Source organism: Thermobia domestica, chromosome 5, assembly GCF_964235325.1.
Source record: "Thermobia domestica chromosome 5, izTheDome1.hap1.1, whole genome shotgun sequence".
Classification (NCBI taxonomy): Eukaryota; Metazoa; Arthropoda; class Insecta; order Zygentoma; family Lepismatidae; genus Thermobia; species Thermobia domestica.
In genome coordinates, this window is record NC_137458.1 from 199,600,699 (window position 1) to 199,625,484 (window position 24,786).

At 36.6% G+C, this 24,786-nt stretch overlaps 1 protein-coding gene across 2 annotated transcripts in view; it reads left to right on the forward strand.

Moving 5' to 3' along the window:
* LOC145684757 (uncharacterized) overlaps window positions 1-24,786 on the forward strand; it is a 345,870-nt gene that overhangs the window by 120,386 nt on the left and 200,698 nt on the right. For both annotated transcript variants that reach the window (XM_081757128.1, XM_081757129.1), the window contains exon 2: window positions 84-1,575. In XM_081757128.1, the coding sequence (XP_081613254.1) occupies window positions 93-1,575 (1,483 nt within the window). In that variant the 5' untranslated portion in view covers window positions 84-92. The remainder of the gene's footprint in view (window positions 1-83; window positions 1,576-24,786) is intronic.

Genomic DNA, 24,786 nt, shown 5'->3' on the forward strand with positions numbered 1-24,786 from the left:
CCCTATATATATATATATATATATATAAATGTACTGTTCAGTAGTGTTTCTTTATTCATACGTGACTTTTCTTTTCTTTTTAGGAATGTGAAATGTCACAAAATCGTCACAACCTAAGCAAACGAACAAGTACATTACCGCCCATTAATCATCATGCTAAATCATCGAGTGGACAAATATGTAACCAGGAAGTTAGTAATTCCTCTTTCTTGAGACCAACATTTTCCTCTCTTCAAAAGCAAACACGCACTACTCTTCCTCCAGTCTCGAGCTTAAAAAAGCCTTCCGCACTACGCCATGAAGCAACTCAAGGAACTTTTACTCAACCCAACTCTTCAACATTGCCTACTTCTAACACAACGAAAGCTACGAAATCAAAAAGTGAATCAGTTCGTACACCTTCATCCGTTTCATTACCTCCACTTCTGTCTGGTCAGAGTAGAATTACTATTGGTTGTGTAGAAGTAACATGGACTCCTGAAAGTCAGTCAGAGAAATCTTCCTCTTCTTCAAGTGCAAGTTGTAGTAACACCCAGACTATATCCTCTGGGCAAGGTCCTACAGTGCCACCATTCAATTTCTCAGGTCTCTGTTCAAAACTTCCTAGTCAAAATACCTGCGGAAAACAGTCGCACCAATGTAAACACCAGCATTCGTTATCGTCAGGAAGACAGTCCTCAAGTTCTGCCAGTGCAGAAGTTGTTTTAAGTGCAGGGCAGCTAGTGTTTCGACCTCCTGCGAAACTACCGTCATTAACTCGTGTTACATGTCGATCAGAACAAAAGAAAAAACATTTTAGGGACTCTTCATCGTCACCAAGTGAGCAGCATTCATTAAGTATAAACTCGTCGTCGACTTCTACCGGAGTACAGACTAACGTAGATTCAATTTATGAAGATTTATTTCCTTCACAACGACAAACCGAAGATCTTCAGTCTACATTCCATGTTGCTAAGAATAAACATTCCTCGGTAGAGAGTCCTAGAACTGGGCATCAAATTAGCTCATCCCCCATTCAAGAGAGTCTTTTTCATTCCAACCGTAAAGAACATAATGTCGAACAGCAAATGTTTATGTACCCTATACAATGTGCTTCATCACGCGATCAGTGCATACCTCGAACTCAAGAAATAATGGGCACCACTTGTGTCCCAGAAGATGCTAACCGACGATCCCAAAATAGTATAATTAATACATTAGAAGAAGAAACGTTAATGCACACTAAACTCAACAAACCTATAGATGTACCTCTACATATAGCAGAAGAATTAGAGGACGTAAAAATTTGTAACAATGATTCAAGTAAACAATCGTTAATAAAATCTTCACAGGCAACTCATTATCAAAGTGCCGTGGTAGAAAATGCAATTGGGTTGAAAGGAGATCGACAACCTGTGGTAGAACCACCGTGTATACGTGTACATAAAAAATTAAACCATCAAGAAGTTGAACCGAAGTTCAATTCCGTTTCGACAGATTCCATAAGAGGAAAATTTTCTAATTCCGACATCATCAGAGATAACGAATATTTAAGGTTGGGATATTTCACGTATCCTGTTTCAGATTTCGCACCAGGTAAGTAATTCATCCAAAAGTTATTATTCATTCTAGATAAGCTACTAGAAGAGAAGTTTCTCCACACAATACTCAACTCACACACGTGATTTAATAAACTTGAACGTTGGTGTTATTCTTTCCACAATAAAACATGCACACGGAGCTTAGAGTGTACCTAAATATGTCTAAAAAATATTTATAACTTTCATAGTAGACATATTTTAAAACACTATATTACATTGATCTATGTTATCAAAACAAGTAGTTGCCTTTTAGTATAATTGTAAATTCAGTTACACATTTGTCAATAATTTGGTACTAGAGAGTTGTGAAATAATAATGAGTTAATGACAAACGATGACAGAGTTTGGAATGGACAGGGTGTTTCCTGCATTTATGTGATAATTTAATCTGTATCGGTAGTATGAGCAGTAGTGGCCTATACATAAGACGAACCGTGCCACTGCTCAGTGCCCCCATGCTTCGGAGTACAACTGTTGAGTTTTAAAAGCTTATGGACAACAGTGGTCATTCAATACAATTCTGAAGTTCACAAAATCTCAGAAAATCCAAGCCGATTAAATTCTATTAGCAGCTCATCTGCAGGACATCAACATATACATTGTGAATTCCCTCCATCTAAATGCATAATATGCATCTGCTACCCTTCTACTTATACTGTAAATGTAGATGAATTAGATTTTAAAATCGAAATCATATTTTCTGATCAGTCTTGTGCAGGCAACACCTTTGTGAAACGATATAGCACCATAATACTAAAATAATGTTTGTTTTCCAATACTAATTCAAATTGTTTTTGTGAAGGAGAAATTATAGACCAAAATATCGTTCGCTAACATCATAGTTTGTTAGAAATTACAGTATCACAGTATTACAGTATCAGTCACCTCAAACGATAGTAAAAATAGTTTCTTTAAATGAGTTGATAACGAATATTTTCAAAGCACCCCTTTCCTCTAGTCTAAAGGGTAGTGCGTGTGCCTTCGGTGCACATGGTGTTGAGTATGATTCCCATTTCGAAAGTATTAAAAATTTGAACGCATCACGGTGTTTCGGTTCTAATTTACTGTATGAACTTTATGATTTTATATAGGGGAGAGTGGGGTAAAACCGGGACCCTAAGTCTTGAGGACTTCCAGAAATCACAGTTTTAACGCAAGGGAACAAAATTTTGCAAACGTATGCACTACTTATCTGTTAATGCAGCCACAGTTTTAGAAACATTATTTAATTGTTTTTGTAATTGTAAACTGTTTTTGTAAAAGAAGTAATTTTGCCCGGTTTTACCTCGCTAGAGGAGTAAAACCGAGTAGACATGTTATAATTATGGAAAAATAAATATGTTAAAAGTTTCCAAAAAATCAAGTTCTTTTATATTGACATAAGATAACTATTGTTGTAAAATATAGGGGGACACAATGTTAAAAGTTTCCAAAAAAATCAAGTTCTTTTATATTGACATAAGGTAACTATTGTTGTAAAATATAGGGGGCACAACTTGATGAGTTGTTAATAAATTTAATATTGTCTTTGTCTTTACTTTTTTACTGTAATAGAAGGCCTATTGACACAAGTCGTAAGTAAAATAGCCACATTCCTCTTCGGACCCAGAGCAGCTTTCATGGACCCAACAGCGACATTGGATGCATTGGATCCGTCCCTCACCACCCTTGGTGTCCGAGTAGAGCTCATTGAAATAAATGCAGGCAATAATGTCATCCTCTTCACTGGAGCCATCCCACATTGACTCCTCCGGTTTCTCTTATTTTGGACGCTTATTTTCTGTCTGTTATTCCTTTTTGGCACCTTTAGAGAAATTGCCTTTTCTTTGATATTTTTATTTGTCTCCTGTCCATCTTTGTTCTTCTTTAATTCATTTTTCTTTTTCTTTTCTTCTAATGCTGTCTGAATTTGATGCCTGTATGGGGAGCCCGTCAAAATGATAGTTTTTCTTTTTCCCTTATCCTCTTTCGCTGCATCTTTCTCTCAGTGAAAGGTAGAGGCATCAATTCGGAGGGTGAAACACTGAATCATGCTTCGGGAACACGTTTAGAGTTAGGAGTCAAGGACTTAGAACAGCAGGATAAATTAAGTGTTTCGGATTTAGAAGATGTTGATTCGATGGTGTAGACACATTAGGAACATTCGCTGCAGGAACTTTAGGAACTCTTACTGCTAAACCTTCCTTGTTTGTAGAGTGTTGATGCTGGCTTTGAGGATTCCTTAGAACTTCCACTGCGGTTTCTTCCGTTCTTGGTTCCAATCCCGCTGTGGGCTTCACACCTCGGGTACAAACCCGTGTAGTGGCTGAGTTGTCACTTTAAGCAGTAGACCCCTTTTCATATAGCCACAGTGCTGATACAGAACGTAAAAGTGGAACCAACCAATTCACGAGAGCGGAAAAAGTGCAAGATTATTATTAGTACCCGGGTAATTAAATGTTATACAAAGACAGCTACATTCCTTTACTCTTGCAGCAAATAACCCGTCTAGTTTTCTTCAAAAATCGTAAGCAAAAACCACTCAAACTGAATTTTCTTCACAGCAACAAAAGCAGCGAGTCTATTGCGTTCTGGTAATGGCTTCTTGCTCCTTCGTCAAGGTGGAATGTAGTTCGTCCGTTCGCAGCGCATGCAGAGGCTAGAAGGGGGAACCCGGTTTGCACCCGACTTCCCGGTCTTACCATACTTTCCCCTACATTACTTTTCAATATCTAATAGTGTGTAGCTTGTTTCTCTGGATATGGATGTTTATTTTTAATGTACTTATGCATTATTTTATCTGAACCCGCTAAAGAATGAAACTTACTTTAAAAACAATGCAGGGTATTTTTGGTAACCCTAAACACTGTGCCGTCTTGGGGTATACCTTATAACACTGTAATTCGATTTTACCAGCAAGTCGAGCGAGGGGGGGGAGTGGCAATTGGCTTTCATTCTTCGATAAGTCATCGTCATTATCATCCTTTGCTGCCTAATTTACCGGAGTTTCTTATTATTACCTGACCAGTGAACGAGTGCGGGCGGCCGGTGTTGTAACTACATGCAACAGTGTTTCTAATCGGATTACTTGTAATTAATCTACCACAGTGCTTTTTGTCCTGTTCGTAATAAACCACTTCACGCATATGTTCAAGTTAAGACAAACACAGTTTCAAAAGTTATGTACAGTAAGTTATTTCCAGAACATTTTAAGGGGCCTGCAAAAAAGTGCATACACCCTCCATATTAATTTGGCAATAACATGCGAATAAACTAACCTCAATGTTGTAGAAAGCAACACTAAGAACTTCGTAGTATTCAACTGTAAGAAATTTCTATTTATCCTATTAACAAAACCTCGAAGTTCATCTTTGTGAATCAAAGTTATACATTTGGCAACTGCGCTTTCATTGTTTAAAGCAAGTTCTATTGTGTAGTTTTAGGATAAGACTTCTTCGAAATTGCAACCAAGTAGGGCCATGCGATCTCCGATCGATTATCTAAGCAGTGTCTTGGGTAACAAAATTCTTCTGCGTTGAGATCATACTCGGATGTGCTGCAAAAGTCCGGTCAGAGAGAAATTGATAATCTTACACCGCCACGCTCCTAACCGCCTCGCCCCTGATTGAGATGGTAGGTAAAAATAACTTTCTCTGATATCTAATCTGTCATTATTGAGCATTGTTTGGTAATTTGAAAAATCCAGTATTTCGGGCACATTTTGAAAACTTTATTTAAAAGAAATAAACCCAATGTTGCATTGGGGCAGTAGGGGAGCGATTAAAGTTTAAAGTGGGGTACCTGACAATTGAAGGTCCCTTATAACTTCAGTGAAATTCAGAAAAATGAATTACGTATTAGAAAAAGAAAACATAGAAAATACGTTCTCAGGGTAACTCTTACAGGCATTATGTTAATATAAAATTAATGCTACTTCTAAAACTGATTAGAGTGAATAAATATGTATTTGGATAACAAACCAGTTTGTATATGTTCTCAAAGTATCAAGTTTGAGAAGAACGAAGTTTGTCTTACATTGTTATCTCATTGCTCAAAGATACCGGTGATGAAACAATTGGCCGAAAATCACGCGGCCGCTTCTTACATCAATTAATGATGAAGAAGATAAGTGGCAATGTTAGGTACCTAAGTTGAGTGTTCATAATAATAAAGAAAAAAAAAAAAACAATCCAACCGCTTGCAATCATACGTAGCACATTTTAATACTTAGATTTGAAATAAAAATACAGCTAGTTAAAGACGATTGCCTTTGTCTGAATTTCATATATGGATAAAAATACAGGGCTTTTCAGATAGAGGAGGGGGAGGAGCAGGTTTTATTGAACAAGACCGTACATGTTTGAATTATAGGCAACTTGTGCTTATGGGCTAAACTCAGTCCTCTAAAATCAATCGTCAAATGATTATGTATTACAGACACGAAGATCACACTACACAGAAAAATTCGTTCTCCCGAGAACAATATATTGTACTAATATATGGAATCCTCTTGCTCACTACAGAAATCAGTACGGAGCATACGTTATCTGTATGCTACATAGGCACTGCCCTTAGATGTTACATCATGCCATTGCAGACTGTCTTATATCTAACAGTCTTCCTTATATTACATACATATATGTGTATTACCTTCGTCAGCTATATGTTATATACTTCCATTTGTATGTGAGATCTTGACTGCCTATATTGTTTCATGAGGATACGTACTGGTTGAACACTTATACAGAAAGTATTATAAAACATGCGTTTACTGTACGTTAAGTCCAAAAACTACAAGATTTACAAATGTAACATATGATTTCATATGCGCCACCTACATTTTTTTCCTCAGTATAGGCCCCCAAGTTTCAAAATTATATTGTGTGTGAAAACAGTTAGTAGAATTAATTCTTTGTCATCTGGGACCTAGAATTTGAAAGAAATTCAGAGGAAGTTCAAGGGGAATTTTTGTACTCATAAATAAAAGTTGTCAATTTATTATGTGTTGAAGCAATACATTACCCATACGCTGATGTTTTATCAATGCTTTTATTTCACATTTACCAAAAGGCTGGATTCGACAATAATCCTAAAAGAAAGATGCACTGTAATGAGATTTTACACGTCAATCCCGAAAAGCAAACTATCCAATCCCATGGCCCTTGGACAAAAATGAAGGAAACATTTCTTTTTCACCTCCTTTTTACATTCATCGAAAAAATGAAATGAAATTTCTTTAGTTTAAAGTTCCATGATTATGCTCTTGTGCTAGAGGAGAGAGATGGTTAGTGAAAGTGAAGGATTTAAAATTATTTTTGGGCTCTAATTTCAACCCAGAACCATGTACAGCAAAGACACATGCGCTAGCCAATAGACCAACTGAGTGAACCTGATTTAAACTTAGAGTTACAAGGTATTGCGCAAGTCTCTAAGCTATCAACCCTAAATTAATCTTTTAATCATTAACATCGTCATTCCTGCGTTTTACAGGTTGCTCCTGTTTTATAATGAAATCGAATAAAACGTAATCAATTTTTATACAATCTGCTTAATACACGGTAGAAACTCACTTATGTGCTATGTTGCTCCTAAATTGCTAATTTCCATGCATATGTCATTATCCACAATACATCTGCATTAATGCAGGAATGGCAAACCATTCCTCCATTCAATAACAACTATATAATATATGGCGTTCTTTATTAAGCTCTAACAGATTAGGCTACTTACAACATGTCAACTACAACTTTTAAAAATCGTTGGGTATACTGCAGAGTGATGCTCTCCGCTCCCTTGTCCCACTGCGCTTACCTAGAAACCGATAAAAACTGAACAGCAGTACTCTCCGCCAAAAACCGCACTGCTATCTTGGTCAGGTAATACTTAGTTGTATTTCACTCTTTTTATGTTGCTGTAGCAACCATATATTAGTTTATTTGTCCTGGCGACCATATTCGACACTCATTCTTCCTGTATATTTCCAATTACATCATCGTGGCCGACATCAATATTCACAGACCTTCGGATAATCAGAAGCTAAGTTTCTTTGACTTTATCACGCTTCACACCACAGGTCACGTTTCACACCGAAGAATTCACACACCTAAGCCTACTAAACCTATCATTGAAACAACACCAGATGTAATGAATTCTTCTGTCTACCTCTTACAACGATGTATTCTTGAGATGCTAGGTTCCATAGATAGAGATCATCTTTCCAACAAGCTTCACATCGATCAACCACAGGCTCATACTTCTCGATTACTACCAGAAATTCGTCGTATTCCACGCTTTGATCAAATGGGATGATTATTGCTAAACAATCAGCGCTGACTTAGCTAATCTCGAGCCTCCTACTACTGAAAGGATCTTTACAACCACATCTCCGACATTACCTGCTCCACCGTGCTTCTGAACTTCATTTACCAACCACCGAAATCTGCATGTACAGTCAGCGACTGTAATAAGTGGAGGTTGGATACATAAGAAATGATAGCTTTTTCCAGTAGCAGAATAGATTCACTCTATGTCTGATAGTTGGACAACCAACATGACAGCAAATACGTGCCCGAAAACAAAACATGCCAGGATATTCCTCCACTTGGAGGAAAAAGTATTACTCAGAGCATCATTTAGAGAAACAACCACGAGATAAATCTGCAGAAATTCCATTCACATTAAGTTCAAAGAGATAGGAATTAATGCAAAGAAAACGAAAAGAATAATACGCTTCATGCAGAAACCGAAAAAGTATGGAAAGCTAAACAAAATGAGAAAAGAAGGAAAGAGGGAAAGGAAAGAGCAAAAGACATGGGAATAAATTAAATTTTAACACTTAAGGATAAACAGTGTCCGTCTTTCCCCCTGCCCCCATCTTGGGTTTTCTCCCTTCATAGGATAAATCTCTTTCAGTATCAAACGCGAACATCATTTATAGTGTTTAATTCCTTGAAAGAAATTTAACTCAGTCTAGGCCGAGACTCGAACCCCAGACCCTTAGAATGACAGTCTCACGCGGTATCCATTTAACTACACAGGCTCTATCTATTGCGTTTATAAATCAGCTATTACCCGCACTGTTATCAAACGTGTTAAATCGGCCATGTCGGTGAGCCACTCCAGTTCCATTTGAAGTTTAAATTTTATTTACCTCACTTAGCCATCTATGGGTAGCAGTCCCCTTGCTTTCATAAAAAGCATTTGTTCTGTAGATTAAAATCAAGAATGAATTAATCTGTACTCTTGGGAGCTTACTGGTGCACCAACATATCTATCTATCTATCTATCTATCTATCTATTTATCTATATCTATCTATCTATATCTATATCTATCTATCTATCTATCTATCTATCTATCTATCTATATATATATATATATATATATATATATATATATATATATATATATATATATATATATATATGTCGGATTGATTGAGGATTAAAAGAGCGACTTCGTAAATATACGGAACGTGTGTTAACACAACAGTAAGGACATCTCGTAGCGTTGTTACGTAACAAACGCAGTGTAAATAAAGTTTCAAAACCAGAAGTCGAAAGATCTGCCGTGGGTAAGTCGGTAAGACGTCTGCTTGCTGAGTGGAGAAACCCAGGTTCAAACCTGGGCTGATAATTTTTGTTTGTTCCGTTGAAAATACATTTCTATATTTTTGCGTTTGAAATTGCTTTCTCTCATTTTTTGTAGATTATCTTAAATTAGTGAAGGCCAAGTAAGGTCAGATTACATATATGTCTGCTTTATGTGTGTGTACAGTCCAGAGATGAAGTAAGTCAATTGGGTCAAGATTTGTGAGTAGATCAGTGGGTCGTGGGTCAACGACGTCACTCACTGTGACGCACCACCCACCGTGATCTCTCTGACTCACACTGACCCTACGTTTTAAATTTTAAGGTCTCTCTCTTTATTCGGCCTCCCCCCTTCAAGGTCTCCCTCCTTATTATTAAATTTAATGTAAAGATAATTATTGAGATGAGTTGATTTTGAGTTTAGCGTCCTTTTCTGCAGCGAGGCTATATGAGACGGGACCTAATGATTAACATAGAAACCGAAACACATGAGCTCCCGTTGGGAATCAAACCAGGGTCTCCCACGCCACAGGTATATAATTGTGTCTTATATAGCAGTTACTATTCTTGCTATAAAGTATCAAATAACTAAACATTTGATGTAAATAAATGAGAAATCTAAAATATTGCAGATTACTGCAATTGCGATTTAATTCAATTTAAAGCATTATACATCCATATAATTGTTGAAGTTGCTTTATAAAGATGCAGATTATGAATTATAGTAATTTTTTCAATGAAATGAAATTAAATTAAGTTTGACGTCCCATGCTTATGTCGGCTAGGTAAAGGAGACGGTGATGATGAGAAATGAATGAAAATTGTGCAACGATGTAGGTAGGAGGAAACAGGAGAATCCTGAAGAAACGAACGCACATGGTGCTTCTTCACCACAAATCTGACTTTGTGCAAGCTGGGATAGAATCAAGGACCCCATGCACCAGAGGTGAACTCTCTACCACTAAGCCACTTCCGCTCTATGAAAAATACAACCATATTTATTTTTTTCTCTCTCTCTCCATATATATAGGTATCAGAAACATGAATAATTTTCATTTTGGGGGGCGCGGTGGCTCAGTGGTAGATCGTTCAGCTCCGGTGCTTCGGGTCCCTAATTCGATCCCAGCTAGCGCCGTTTGGACTTTGTGATTGGCAAACGCCGTGCTCGTGGGTTTTCTCGGGGTTCTCCCGTTTCCTTCTACTTTCTTCATTCCACTATTTCACTCATTTCTCATTATCACCGTCTCCTTTAGCCTAACCGGTATAACCATGGGACGTTAAACTTAAAGATTTCATTTTATTTCAATTTTTATTTTGAACGTATGGTTTCAAGTTGGTATCAAACTCAGAACTCTGATCTTGATGAGTTGAGTTGATTTGGAGTTTAACGTCTCTTTCAACAGCAAGACCATATATGATGTGGACATATTGATTAACGTAAAACCCGAACCATGTAAACTCCCGCCATGTGGTGGTGATTGTGATTTTGAGTTTAACTGCCCGGTCAGCAGCGTGGCTATAGGAGACTTGGACCTACTGATTAACATGGAATACGAAACACATGAGCTCCCACCGGGAATCGAACCCGGGTCTCCCACGATAAAGGCGCGCGTACGCTAACTCCCACCGGGAATTGAAATCTGTTCTCATTGTAAGAATGTTAACGTTCCTTATTTTACCGTTTTTGTATAACTTCATGGACCAAATTTCACAGAAGTAAATACCCACGGTAAGCAGGTTTGCATATCCAGACTCCTAAGTATGAAAACATTAACGCTCACCCCAACTTCAAATATTTCATGAATTCAACCTGATTTACGTATGTTATTAAGACGTTAAATTGAATGTGGATTATTCTACAAACACTTTTATATATTGCAAGAGCTGTGACGTCCAAATATTCACTGAGAACTCATAGTCGTATCGCAATAAACAAAAGCGAGTATGGAACAGTAAATTGCTTTCACAAAAGTTAAAAGAAAGATTGCAAAAGCATGCAATATGGTCGAGTGGTTTAGGTCGATACTCTATCAATCATATGTTTGTGTGTTAAAACCGGATAATAAGTTTTTCTAAGTGTCTTCCTATTTTCATTTGGAGGCGGAAAGCATGTATTTGAGTAATTCATTGGAAACTTCTTTCGTTTCAAATTCAGTTAAGACGGAACAATATATCAATTGCAAAACTAAAATTCATAGCTGAAATCAAAATTGAAAGTATGTTTACTACCCCATTATTATCCTCTGATTTGTAACGAAAGCTAACTATAAACAGTGGTGATTTGAGAAAATTATCCTCGGGGGAATTTTTAATAGGGGTGGTGGGTTTACTCACTGGTAATCCACATTAAGCATGATCCAAGGTATGGTCCCGAAGGCAGAAATTTCTTAGCTTGGGAAGGGTCTCAAATTCTTCCTCAGATCACTCCCTGAAATTATCACTGCTTAAAAGCTTTTCGTAACAAAATATGATATTACACTTCTTTCTCGTTCTGCATTTTGAAATAGTAGTATCATAACTTATACAGAATTATAATAGAAACATAAAAAATTATAATACTAATCATTTAAAAGTTATCCTGTAAGTTACAATTTTGTATGGGATTAAAACTCATTTTTTTTCGCATTGCCCTTGAAAGTAACTCATCTCTATATAATCCTGACCTGAAAACCATGCTCAACTCCAATTGATAAATCAATATTTATAAGAATATTTTTTTACTTTACTATTTTCACTATTCCATATTATATACACTTCCAAAATAAAACTCTCGAAAATGTATATTAGACGAGTGGAGACTCGTAAATAAATTACCATTTATCATACATATTGGTCTCTATTCCAAATTCTATTTAATCGAATCCGACAGGAATACAGACAGAAACATCGAGACCTCGTAAAAAGAGAGAGAAAAAATGCGTTGTAGTCTCCGAGGACTCGAACTAAGCTCGCAAGGTGTTTTACAAAAAGGATAGCCTTAAACCACTTGGCCATGGTAGCAACTAGTGATTGTAGCAAAGGCTTCGAGTAGCAGTTCTTCTTACAGAATAACAATACTTTCTATAGGCTAAAATTTAAGCCTAAGTTACTTTGATGTAATATGTCTATTAATTTGTTTTATGAACACGTTATTGATTACTTTGACGAATGATGTATGTTGTTCTTTCTTTCATAAATACTATAGAAAGTATCAAGACTATTTATTATCTTTCATGAAATTTGACTGGTGTATGCGCAGTACAGAGAGAAAGCGAAGAAGGAAATGCTAACAGACTGTTAGAATGTTTCGCTCGCAAGCAGTAGTTCTAAACCGGGAGGCGCGCTTCCTCCTTCTGGGGAGGCGTGAAGGGCTTACGAAGTCCCTTCGTTTTCTTATATCTCTTGAATGATTATGCACAATACCCAGCCACATCTTCTACACATTTGGAAGTGGTAAATCGTAGTATAAATTAACCGTCCTCCACACACGGTGCTTGTTGATTTTCCAATATTAAAAACTGAAATAATTTTTATTTCAATAGAATATACAAGTTTCAATGGGAGGGGTTACAACCCCTCAACCTCATGACTCTTCGATACGTCACTACCTGAACTGTAACTTTCAAGTTAGAATCGAATAATATAGACATGTGACCTATTTTTGGATCATTATACGTTTTCAGAAATATCCACTATTACAATGTCAGTAAATGTTAAGTAATTTATTGTAAATCTTTGTACTTTAATGTTTTCTCTTTTTTCTCAACTAAGCCTGAAAGGTGTAACAAGAGGAGGTTAATAATTCGAAATATTAATATATTTCAGTAATGTATTGCCTCACTTTACTTTAGGCCTATGTTTTGTATGGAAGGATAGGTCTTCTTAGGAAACTTCTGGTTGCTTTATTTTTTAACCATTACAAAACATTATTTTCATTGCTGTGAAGTATAAGGAACAGCTTAAATGTATTTTACTGTTGTTATTGCGTAAAGAATTATCAGTTTAAAGTTTCTTCAAGTTCTCACTAATCAACTGGACTTATGAAAAATGATACTTAATATTGGCAGTACTATACTATACGAAGAATAAAGAATGTAAATACAACTACATTGTTCTTGAATTCGAACTCAGCTATTAAAGAAGTGACAATAAACAAAATGAGCTTTATTCATTCGAATTAAGATAATACTTTTATCTAGAAATTAAACAACCAAAAGGGAAAACATCATTAAAAAGACAAGAATACTTTTATCCAAGATGTGAAATAAAGTAATTAATGAACTGAAATGAAAGTAATATTGGGCATGATATACGAGTAAGAAAAAGACATAAATGTGTTCTTAGAATCGTTCAAAGTAAATTTGCAAATACTTATTGAAGATATACTACTCTTCTTTTATGTTTTAACGAACTAATAAATAAACAAACAAAAGAAATGAATGAAGAACGAATGTCTTGCTCTCGAAAAAATATAAATAAATGAAAAATAAATGTTTACACAAAAATAACACACTAGTACTTCATGTAGTCACCTCCAGAGTCAATAACTGCTTGAAGTCTGGAGGGAATACTAGATACAAGTCTCGAGCAATATGACAACGTGTCAGGTAAGTGTTGCCACAGTTCCGTAACTTGATTTTGAAGAAACGTTTTGCCTCTGTCGTCACTTCTCTCTTTCCATTCTTGCACCATCTAGGCCCACAAATGTTCAATTGGGTTCAAGTCTGGGGATAGAGGGGTCCACTCTATACAAATGAACTCCGGATGTTCACTTAGCCACTCTCGTGTTTGCCGGGAAGTGCAAACAACACTGTTGTCATGCATAAATATATATTCTTCCTGTTCGGGGAAGTTTCTTTCTAAGGACGGTAACAATGTATTTTCGAAGATATTAACGTAAACAATGTTGTTCATTCTCTCGGGCACTGCAACCAAATCTACAGGACCAGTAGCCATCATGTATCCACAAAAGTATGCTAATATTCGTTCTGAATAAGAAGTACTGATGTTTTCTTCAGCATCCTTGGTTCCGCGTGGTCTATACAATATAACTCTGCCTTGCTGGTTAGACTTGAAAACTTTCTCGTCGGTCCAGATGACTAAGTCTCAATATGATAGCGGTTGGGTTGTGTTCTCCTGTGCCCATTCCATTCGTCTGGTCTTTTGCGTTTCAGTCAGAAGAGTCTTCCTAGCGGGTCTTGAACAGTGGAGATCAGCCCCCAATAATCTTCTTATTGTTTCGTGAGAATAATTATATTCCATGGCTTTGTCCAAAAGGATCGACGCGTGGCATAGAGGTTTGTTGATTGCTTCTGTAACTAACGTTTGCTCTTGAGCTGCAGTTGTCGCTTTAGGCCTTTCACTTCTTGACCGTTACCTGAACCATTCACCACCTTCTTTATGTCTCTGAATCCATTTCTTGGCTGTTTTCTTATCACAGCCCAGATTCCTAGCGATGTGAGGCAGAGTTTGTCCCACTGTTGCTCGGTCTATGATTTCTCCTCGCAGAGCAACAGACAGTTTTCCACAGCCCTTAGAGCGAGGCATTTTGACAACCTGTTAGAAATTTGAATTCTGACTTGTATGAATAATGTCGGTAAAGTGTATCTTTCTGTTTCTACTGCACATGCACCAGTGAATTTTTAAGAAAGCTCATAAATAATCCTGATAATTGCTTAATATTTATGAACTAATACGTAATAGAGCCTATATAAACAATACATATCATTCGTCAAAGTAAAGAATACAGTTAACACAAAACAATTTCAATAGACATATTGCACCAGGCCAAAATAGACTTAAACTTCAGGTAATACAAAGTAAATTTCATACTGTAATGAAATGTGTAACATGAAACACGCTTACTACAATCGTAATTGCTTACAATAGTCGAGTGGATGCCCCCCCGCTGATCTAGTGGCTTGCACTTGCCACTTTGGTGTACGGGCTCCCGGGTTCGATTCCCAGTGGGAGAGCCTTTGAAATTTTAACTTTCCTCGATGTTTCTGTGCTCATGTCCCTGTCGTTTTAGGTTACTGGTAAAGCAAATTAAACAAGTAAAAATTGAATAAAATTAAGTAGTAACTAATAGTAATAAGTAGATAAAAAGAAGTGGATTAAGACATTCGACTGTAGATTTTCGAGGAACCACTCAAGGGTAGTTCGAATCTCACCAGACTACAATTTTCGTTTTACCTCTTCTTGACGTTTCTATTTGTGTTCCTGTCGGAATCGATTAAATATAATTTCGTAATACGCTAAAATATACGTAATATTTCGAATTCTTAACCTCTTATTATTACATTTTTTAACCTTAGTTGGGAAGAAGGAGGAAAAATGAAAGTACAAAGATTTACAATAAATTACTTAACATTTATTGACATTGTAATAGTGGATATTTCTGAAAAGGTATAGTGAACCAGAAATATATTTAGTAGGTCACATGTCTATATCATTCTATTCTAACTTGAAAGTTACAGTTCAGGCAGTGACGTATCGATGAGTCATGGGATTAAGGTGTTGCAAACCCTCTCATTGAAAATTTCGTATTCTATTGAGATAAAAAATATTTCAGTTTTTAATCTTGGAAAATCAACAAGCACCGTGTGTGGAGCACGGTTAATTTATACTACGATTTATCACTTCCAAATGTGTAGAAGATGTGGTTGGATATTGTGCATAATCATTCAAGAGATATAACGAAACGAAGGGACTTCGTAAACCCTTCACGCCTCCCCAGAAGGAGGAAGCGCGCCTCCCGGTTTAGAACTACTGCTTGCGAGCGAAACATTCTAACAATCTGTAAGCACTTCCTTCTTCGCCTTCTCTCTGTACTGCGCATACACCAGTCAACTTTGATGAAAGATAATACATAGCCTTGATATTTTCTACAGTATTTATGAAAGAACGTGTAATAGAATCTATATCAACAACATACATCATTCGTCAAAGTAATCAATAACGTGTTCATAAAACAAATTAATGGACATATTACATCAAAGTAAATTAGGCTTAAATTTTAGCCTATAGAAAGTAATGTTATTCTGTAAGAAGAACTGCTACTCGAAGCCTTTGCTACAATCACTAGTTGCTCCCATGGCCAAGTGATAGTCGTGTTTGCTTGTTGAAGTGAGTAGACGTGTCTTTGCTCTGTGCAACAAGCTCTGACGTGTTTATCTTCAACGGTGCTTTCCTTGCTGTTGTTCTTTTTTCGTTCTTTTTTTTCCTCTGTTACTTTTGTGAGTGAATTCGGTTAATGAACCATGTCGTTAAAAAGGGTCAATACATTAAAACATGATTTTGGTGGTGTTTCACAGCGACCAAGTACCTTGAGTTTTCATCAGTGGCTCAGTGATTCTTTCAAGTTTTCTGTTGATGATGTCTTGAGTATTGAAATGGATGTTTATCGTAAATTGTTGTATGTGAAACTTGGTACCGAAGAACTTTGTGAAAACGTTTTGCGTGCTTCTGACGGAACTGTGTACTATAGTGATACAGATGGTCAACATGCGGTACCAGTTTTGTGGGCTGATGTGCAAATTGTAACAGTTAAATTGCTTTGTACACCAATGGAACTTGACGATTTTGAAATTAAGAAAGTTCTTGGGGACTATGGGATCATCTCTAAAATTTCTGATGAACTATATTACGTTGATCATGTTTACCCTATACGAACCGGGCGTAAATTAATACGTATGGAAGTAAAAAGGCCTATTCCATCTTTTGTTGTCATCCAAGGACACAAGTTTTGTGTCACGTACCCCAACCAGATCCAAACATGTCTCAGGTGCAATGGAGCTCATATGTACTCCAATTGTCCCCTTCGAGTTCCCAGTGATCCGAAAAGTTATGCAGGGAAGGTAGGTCCTATATTTCGCAATAACGATCCTGCAGAGCGTCTTATGCCTAAATTTGACAGTTTGCCCATTCCTTCCCGACACTGAAACAAACCCACCACTAGTGTATCGTGCTCATCTGACACAAATGTACCTACAATAGACGCTTCTCAATTTCCGGAATTACCAAGTGCAAATGTTTCCTGCGAGCCGAACAGTGCTAAGAGTGTTTCCTCCGAATCGTCCGCAAATTCGTGTTTTAGTTGTTCCACTGAAAAATAAGATGATTCACAGCCGTTACTACTCCCATCTGATGCACCTTTATCTAATTCAGTTTCTGATCTCAAAACAGTTCCTGGGGGACAAGATCTCTCTACTGCGCCGATTTCTACGACAGTTAATCGTAATGAGAGCTGCTCGCCTGACTCCCAAGCAAAGTGTGGTTCTCCTGAAGAAAGGTTTCATGCTCCCTCCCCCCATCTCAGTGTAGTGAGTCGGAGGTCGCTTCTCCTATCATGGAAGTAAGTACAGTTAGTGACGACAATCGAAATCGACCAAGCGTACGAAACGTAATGAATTGAGTCAAAAGCTATTTTAAAAAATCTGAAAATGACACGAATGCGTCTATTCTGTCTCCAAATACTGACATTATGTCGTAATATGGTTCTTATTACAGTACATGTGCTATATTTTAATGAATTCAGTTTAAGTATCTTACGACACGTTAGTCTCTTCTTCTATAATACGTTAGATTGATATGTATGTCATTTAGATGTTTTAAGCTTTCTTTTAATGTTTCTCTTGTCAGAAATTATGCCGTTATATTTACTTTCTCTGCTCATTCTTTTGTGCCGGTGGTTTTCTGTGCTTACCAGTGTGATGATGCTTAAAATTGCTACGATTAACATTAATAATTTGCAAAGTTCCGCCAAGCAGTTTGCTCTTTGTGACTTTTTGCGCATAGAGGGCATTGACGTTGCCCTTTTACCAGAGGTTGGTATTTCTGAATTAAATCTTAGTCCATTCTATGCTGTAGAAAATAACTTTGACAATAGTGGCACAGGTACAGCTATTGCTTACCGACATTCAACAAATTTTTCTTCACTTGTGTTCCATCCATCTGCTCGAATAATACGGGGTAATCTAGGAGACATCAATCTTGTCAATATTTATTCTCCGAGTGGTTCACAAGCTCGCACCAATGCTTTCTTTTCCCAGGACGTTGCTCTGTCGCTTGGACCCAATGTTGACAGGTTAATTTTGGCTGGAGATTATAATTGCGTTTTAAGGCCTGAAGATCAAACGCCGGCATTTAACTACTGCCGTATCCTCCACGAGTTAGTCAATGGACTTCATTTACGAGACTCATGGATCTATCTGAAGCCACAAGCACGGGATTACACTTATTTATCACACCAGAGTGCCTCTCGCCTTGATCGCATATATGTATCTCCTGTGTTGGTACCATGCATTAAGCACGTTGAAATTGCCCCCACCTCCTTTTCTGATCACTCAGCCTATATAGTATCTTTCAGCTTTCCTGATCTACGAGTTGAACGAGGTAGGGGTTATTGACAATTCAGTACATCGTTATTGGAAGACGATCAATTTTGTGCTGAGTGTCAGTCCAAATGGCGTTATTGGCTTAGGCAACGTCAATACTTTCCCACAGTGGGCGACTGGTGGAATACTTATTTCAAACCACGGTTTGCAAGTTTCTGTCGGTGGTACTCATCTGAAAAATCCAGAGATCTTCGTCATCTGCTTTACTTTTATACCAGGTGTTTGCGAGAAGCTCGTTGTGCTGCTGTCTCTGACTTATCTATGTTCTCTCAGGTTAAGCGCTATCAAGCTTTGCTTCTCAATTTGCATCGCCGCCGTGTAGCTGGCATCAAGGTCAGAAGTAAGGTTCCCATAATAGATGCTGATGAAGAGCCATCATTACATCATGTCCTCAAAGAAATCAAACGAGGCGAAGGAAAATGGATCCATCAAATCATAGATGACGACGAACATCTTCATAAGGATGTTGCTTCCATTAAACATGTCTTTTGAATAGTATTGGAGACACTACTACAACGTCTGGGGAATTATCTGATTCACTTTCTGGTATTCTTGATGAAGCAGCACAGCAATCTCTTGTTCGAGCTTTTAGTATTGAAGATGTACATCACGCTGTTCTCGCAACTCCGAAAGGTAAATCTCCAGGACTAGATGGCATATCTGCAGAATGGTATGTTAAGTTTTTCCCTCTAATTGGTGAAACACTGACCTGTCTCGTTAATGAATATTTCAGTAATAACCCACAGAGACTGTATAGAAGTCCTGGTGTCACAGTTTTTATCCCTAAGCAAGCACATCCTACAAGTGTTACTCATTATCGACCCATCACTCTCCTGAATTGTGATTACAAGTTGCTTGCTAGTTGTTTGAACAACAGACTCTCCAACTTTATTGATATTCTCGCTGGACCATTTAAATATGCACGAGTCGGAGTGAAAAAATATATCACGTACTTCAAACTGTTCGAGATGTTAGTGCAAATTTTCAGACTACCACTACTAGTCATGCTTTGCTATCCTTAGATTTTAACCAAGCCTTTTATCGTATAGATCACAATTATTTGTGGTCAGTATTGAATCATATGGGCGTTGGAGACTTATTTGTCCGTTTGATTCGCGTCCTGTATGGTGACGCTCAATCGAAATTAAAAATCAATGGGTTCCTGATTACACCTCTTAAACTCAAACGCAGCGTTAGGCAAGGATGTCCATTAAGCGTGTCTCTTTTTATAATTCAAATCTGTCCCTTCCTACACAGCATTGCGCAACGTATCCAAGGCCTTACTATCTGCAATGTTCCTGTTAAGGTGTATAGTTTTGCTGATGTACATGTTTTCCTTCGTGATCCCCAGAATTTAGAAGTAGTTGAAGATTGCGTTCACAAGTACTCTGAACAGTCAGGAGCACGTCTTAATCGCTTAAAATCTAAAGTTATGCCATTAGGAAATGGTTCTACGAATGCATATACCAATTTTCCTCACGTAGTGAAGGTTATGAAAGTACTTGGTATTTATTTTTCCTGCAACTTGGATGAGAGTATAGCAAAAAATTTTGAAGATGTTTTTCTGAAGGTTTGCTCTGTTTTACATCAACATACATCTCGTCACCTGTCGTTAATATCTCGTGTCTACTTTGTGAATACATATGCATTTTCCAAGTTGTGGTATGTCTGTCAAATTTTGCCTATGCCTACATTTTACATTCAGAAGTTTACGAGCATTGGAAACTGGTTTGTGTGGACAGGTATGATTTTTCGAGTACGATATCCAGCTCCATGTTTACCATATGGTGCAGGAGGGCTCAACTTGATCCATGTTGCAAGTAAAACGAAAGCTTTATTCACCTACCGAGGATTCCAAAACATTCAAGGTATTGGAGATCAACTCAGCACGACCGTTCTTTCTTCTCTCGTAGCTACCAATGATGGAGTACTACCTGTGAACTTATCTCAGATTCCTCCCGACTTTTGGTATTTTAAATGTAATTATTTAAAATACATTGCTACTACCATTGAATTTATTCTGTCCCCTAGTTGTCCTCAAGCACATCACACCTACAAAGATTTCCTGTGTTTACGATACGGTAAATTACCACCACCAAGAAAGAAAAAGCCCTTTGCGCATTACCTGAATTACCTCTTATATGGGTATACACTATAATTGGCATGTAAAGTTCTTGTTATTTGCTCTACAATATATATTCACTTCGTAATTACCAACTGTACCAATTTGTAGTCTTATTGTTTTTCTGAATTTTGCGCTGATATGTAATATCAATTATTAACAATAAACAAGTGAAAAAAAGTGGTCTAAGGCGATCCTTTTTGTAAAACACCTTGCGAGCTTAGTTCGAGTCCCCGGAGACTCCAACGCATTTTTTCTCTCTCTTTTTACGAGGTCTCGATGTTTCTGTCTGTATTCCTGTCGGATTCGATTAAATAGAATTTGGAATAGAGACCAATATGTATGATAAATTATAATTAATTTGTGAGTCACCACTCGTCTAATATACGCTTTCGAGAGTTTTATTTTGGAAGTGTATATAATATGGAATAGTGAAAATAGTAAAGTAAAAAAATATTCTTATAAATATTGGTTTATCAATTGGAGTTGAGCATGGCTTTCAGGTCAGGATTATATAGAGATGAGTTACTTTCAAGTGCAATGCGAAAAAAAATGAGTTTTAATCCCATACAAAATTGTAACTTACAGGATAACTTTTAAATGATTAGTATTATAATTTTTTATGTTTCTATTATAATTCTGTATAAGTTATGATACTACTATTTCAAAATGCAGAACGAGAAAGAAGTGTAATATCATATTTTGTTACGAAAAGCTTTTAAGCAGTGATAATTTCAGGGAGTGATCTGAGGAAGAATTTGAGACCCTTCTCAAGCTAAGAAATTTCTGCCTTCGGGACCATACCTTGGATCATGCTTAATGTGGATTACCAGTGAGTAAACCCACCACCCCTATTAAAAATTCCCCCGAGGATAATTTTCTCAAATCACAACTGTTTATAATTAGTTTTTCGTTACAAATCAGAGGATAATAATGGGGTAGTAAACATACTTTCTATTTTGATTTCAGCTATGGATTTTAGATTCGCAATTGATATATTGTTCCGTCTTAGCCGAATTTGAAACAAAAGAAGTTTCCAATGAGTTACTCAAAGAAATGTTTTCCGCCTCCAAATGGAAATAGGAAGACACTTAGAAAAACTTATTATCGGGTTTTAACACACAAACATATGATTGATAGAGTATCGACTTAAACCACTCGACCATTGGCCTTTTGCAGGCTTTCTTTTAACTTTTGTGAAAGCAGTTTACTGTTCCATACTCGCTTTTGTTTATTGCGATACGACTATGAGTTCTCAGTGAATATTGGACGTCACAGCTCTTGCAATGTATAAAAGTGTTTGTAGAATAAATCACATTCAATTTTACGTCCTAATAACATACGTAAATCAGGTTGAATTCATGAAATGATTGAGGTTGGAGTGAGCGTAAATGTTTTCATACTTAGGAGTCTGGATATGTAAACCCGCTTAACGTAGGGATTTATTTCTGTGAAGTTTGGGATATGGCGAATAAGTACGAGTGAGCTTGGAAATGTGAAAGTTCATCTGAATTTGTTTTACAATCATTCAAAATACAACTTTATATATATTTTTAGAAACGCCATCCCTATTTTGAAAAAATAATTTTACTGTACTGAGGCTCGAACCGCCGCCCTCCGGCTCTAGAACTTTAACAGCACTATTAAGCACGCTTGACCACAGAGGCAACTCACGAAAATGCGTTGTGATATAGCTAATAGAGTCACTCCAAGCGCAGGTTTACACTTGGAGTTTTAAATAGCCAGTTTCTGTCTTTTTCAGTAATTTCAACTGAAGATATTGACTGATTTCCCATATTGGAACTTTGCGTGAAGTGTGAATTGTATGCTCATTTCAAAAATGCACTATTTTCTGTTCTTTCAATTTTACGTATTTGTGAGTGTTCCTAAGGCCTGTTGTGTGCAGCGATGTCCACACAGTTAAGCGTTTTACTAACCCCCGGAGGCATAATATGTTAAACGTAGGCAGCATTCTGTTGTTATCATAGTAGAGTCACTTGTAAAGGCACACCTAGTATTAGATTTTTTGTTCTTGTGTTGACCTTGAAGGACCAACAAATGCCTTTCGTGAAGTTACAAGTTTCCTTTAATCCGCGAAGTTGATATACAGTAGAAGTGACCTATGCCTATGCATTATTATCCCGAGAAAATAGAAAGACTTATAATGGTTTTACCTAAACAACCACAGCGTCTGATTAATGGATTCCATATTTTCCGTTAAAGCTCTAGTTAAAGCGGAAGTGGTTAAAACTTGTCATTTTCGATCTCAACGTTTATCGACATTGAAAGCAAATGATAGCAGAAAAAAAGAAGCATATTTATTCACAAACAATTCAGTGTCTTAAGATAACATAAAATGACAATCCACAACACACTACTAAACTAAAAGTGATTTAAAGTTACTATTACTTCCGGTTGTAATACTTATTTCTATAGAGCAAACATGGTAGGAAATACAAGATGCATTTTTTTAAAAATTGATTTAGCTTTCCAAGAATAGGTTCCTTCATGTCCATTATGTCTATGTTTCCTCGTCGCCAAAAGTGCCTTTACATCGCCGTGACGTGTATGTGACCGCGCAGTATTCCAACGAAGGGATGGTTGTATAAGAATTTGTGATTAATTTTGAAGAGTTTTTATTTTGACCAGGGAATTAACATAGCTATAGGGAGTAAAGACACAGATTTGAAGCATCAGTGCACTGTCATTGAAGCATCAGTGCACGAAAAGATTCGTATTCTCATTTTTTATATTTATTGTTTTATATGTTAAGTTAAACACCACAATATGTACCACTGATATCGCAGATCGTATTATTTTTTAAAATCGTGTTTGTAACCTATTGTCAAAACATTCATCTCCAGACATGATGTAGAGAGAAGAGATATAATATATAATATATGTATATGTGATTCACTAAGTAACTGTAGAAATTAGTTAAAGGATACGTAAGAGAGCGAAAACGTGTCCTAGACAGGTGAAAATATAGTTAAATATTGCAAAAGATATCATGTAATTTTTCTTCCTTTTCTTATATTCTAGTATACTTTTTCTTTCACATCCAAACATCTCTATTCAGAATTAAGAGATAAACGTGAAGAGAAAAACATTTCCATTTCAAGAATTACATCAGAAAAGTTCTTTTGACTTAGACTAGATTCGAACTCGCAACCCTTGAAATCAGAAGACAGCGCTCTACCGATTGAGCTAACAACTGCTGGTGCAAAAGCTTGATTTCTACAACTACCGCTTGCTGATTGGTGTGTATTAACGAAGTTGGCCGATACAATTGCTTCATATAGCTATTGCAATAATAATAATAATAATAATAATAATAATAATAATAATAATAATAATAATAATAATAATAATAATAATAATAACAATAATAATAATAATAATATACTTTAAAATGTCGCATTTGTTAAAAGTTTGACGTGCAGAGTAAGTCCTAATATGAGATTTTATTAATTATATATACGAGGGGTTGTACGCGTATGGTACAGTAGCCTTGCATCCTCCAACCATGAAGTATGTTTCGGTTTGAACCTATGCGTGTCCTAAGAGGAAGGAGGAGATTCAAAGAAAGAAAAGTGGTTTAGAAATTACGCAAAAGTAGAATATCTCGCGAGGTGAGGTGATATAGAGTTCAGCGTGTCTTTCAGCTGCGACTCTATACAAAACGTGCATCTACGACTTAACGTGGAACCCGAACCACACGATTCCTGCCGGAAATCGAAACCCCTATCACCTCTAGATCTATCATGGGAGACACACGAACATGTAAAAATAATCGAAAATGAACGATATTAATGTTAAATCCATAGCTTTTGAGTACATGAGTTATGATACCCTCTATATCGTTCACATCAAAGTTTAGCATTATCGGCATGGAGGTTTCATGGGAGGGGTGAAAATTAAAAATTTTTAATTGAAAGATATGAGTGTTTATTTAATAGTTTTCGGGGTCGCTGAAATGAATAATTACACTCCCGATACCATTAAAGCCCAAAGCTTTACTCTTTTGTTAGCAGGAAGTTTATTCATTTACTTAACTCAGGAAAACTTAAAGTTAAGGATATGAAACTGGAAGCATATATTTCGAATTTAATATTATTAGATATGTATTGTAGCTTAGACT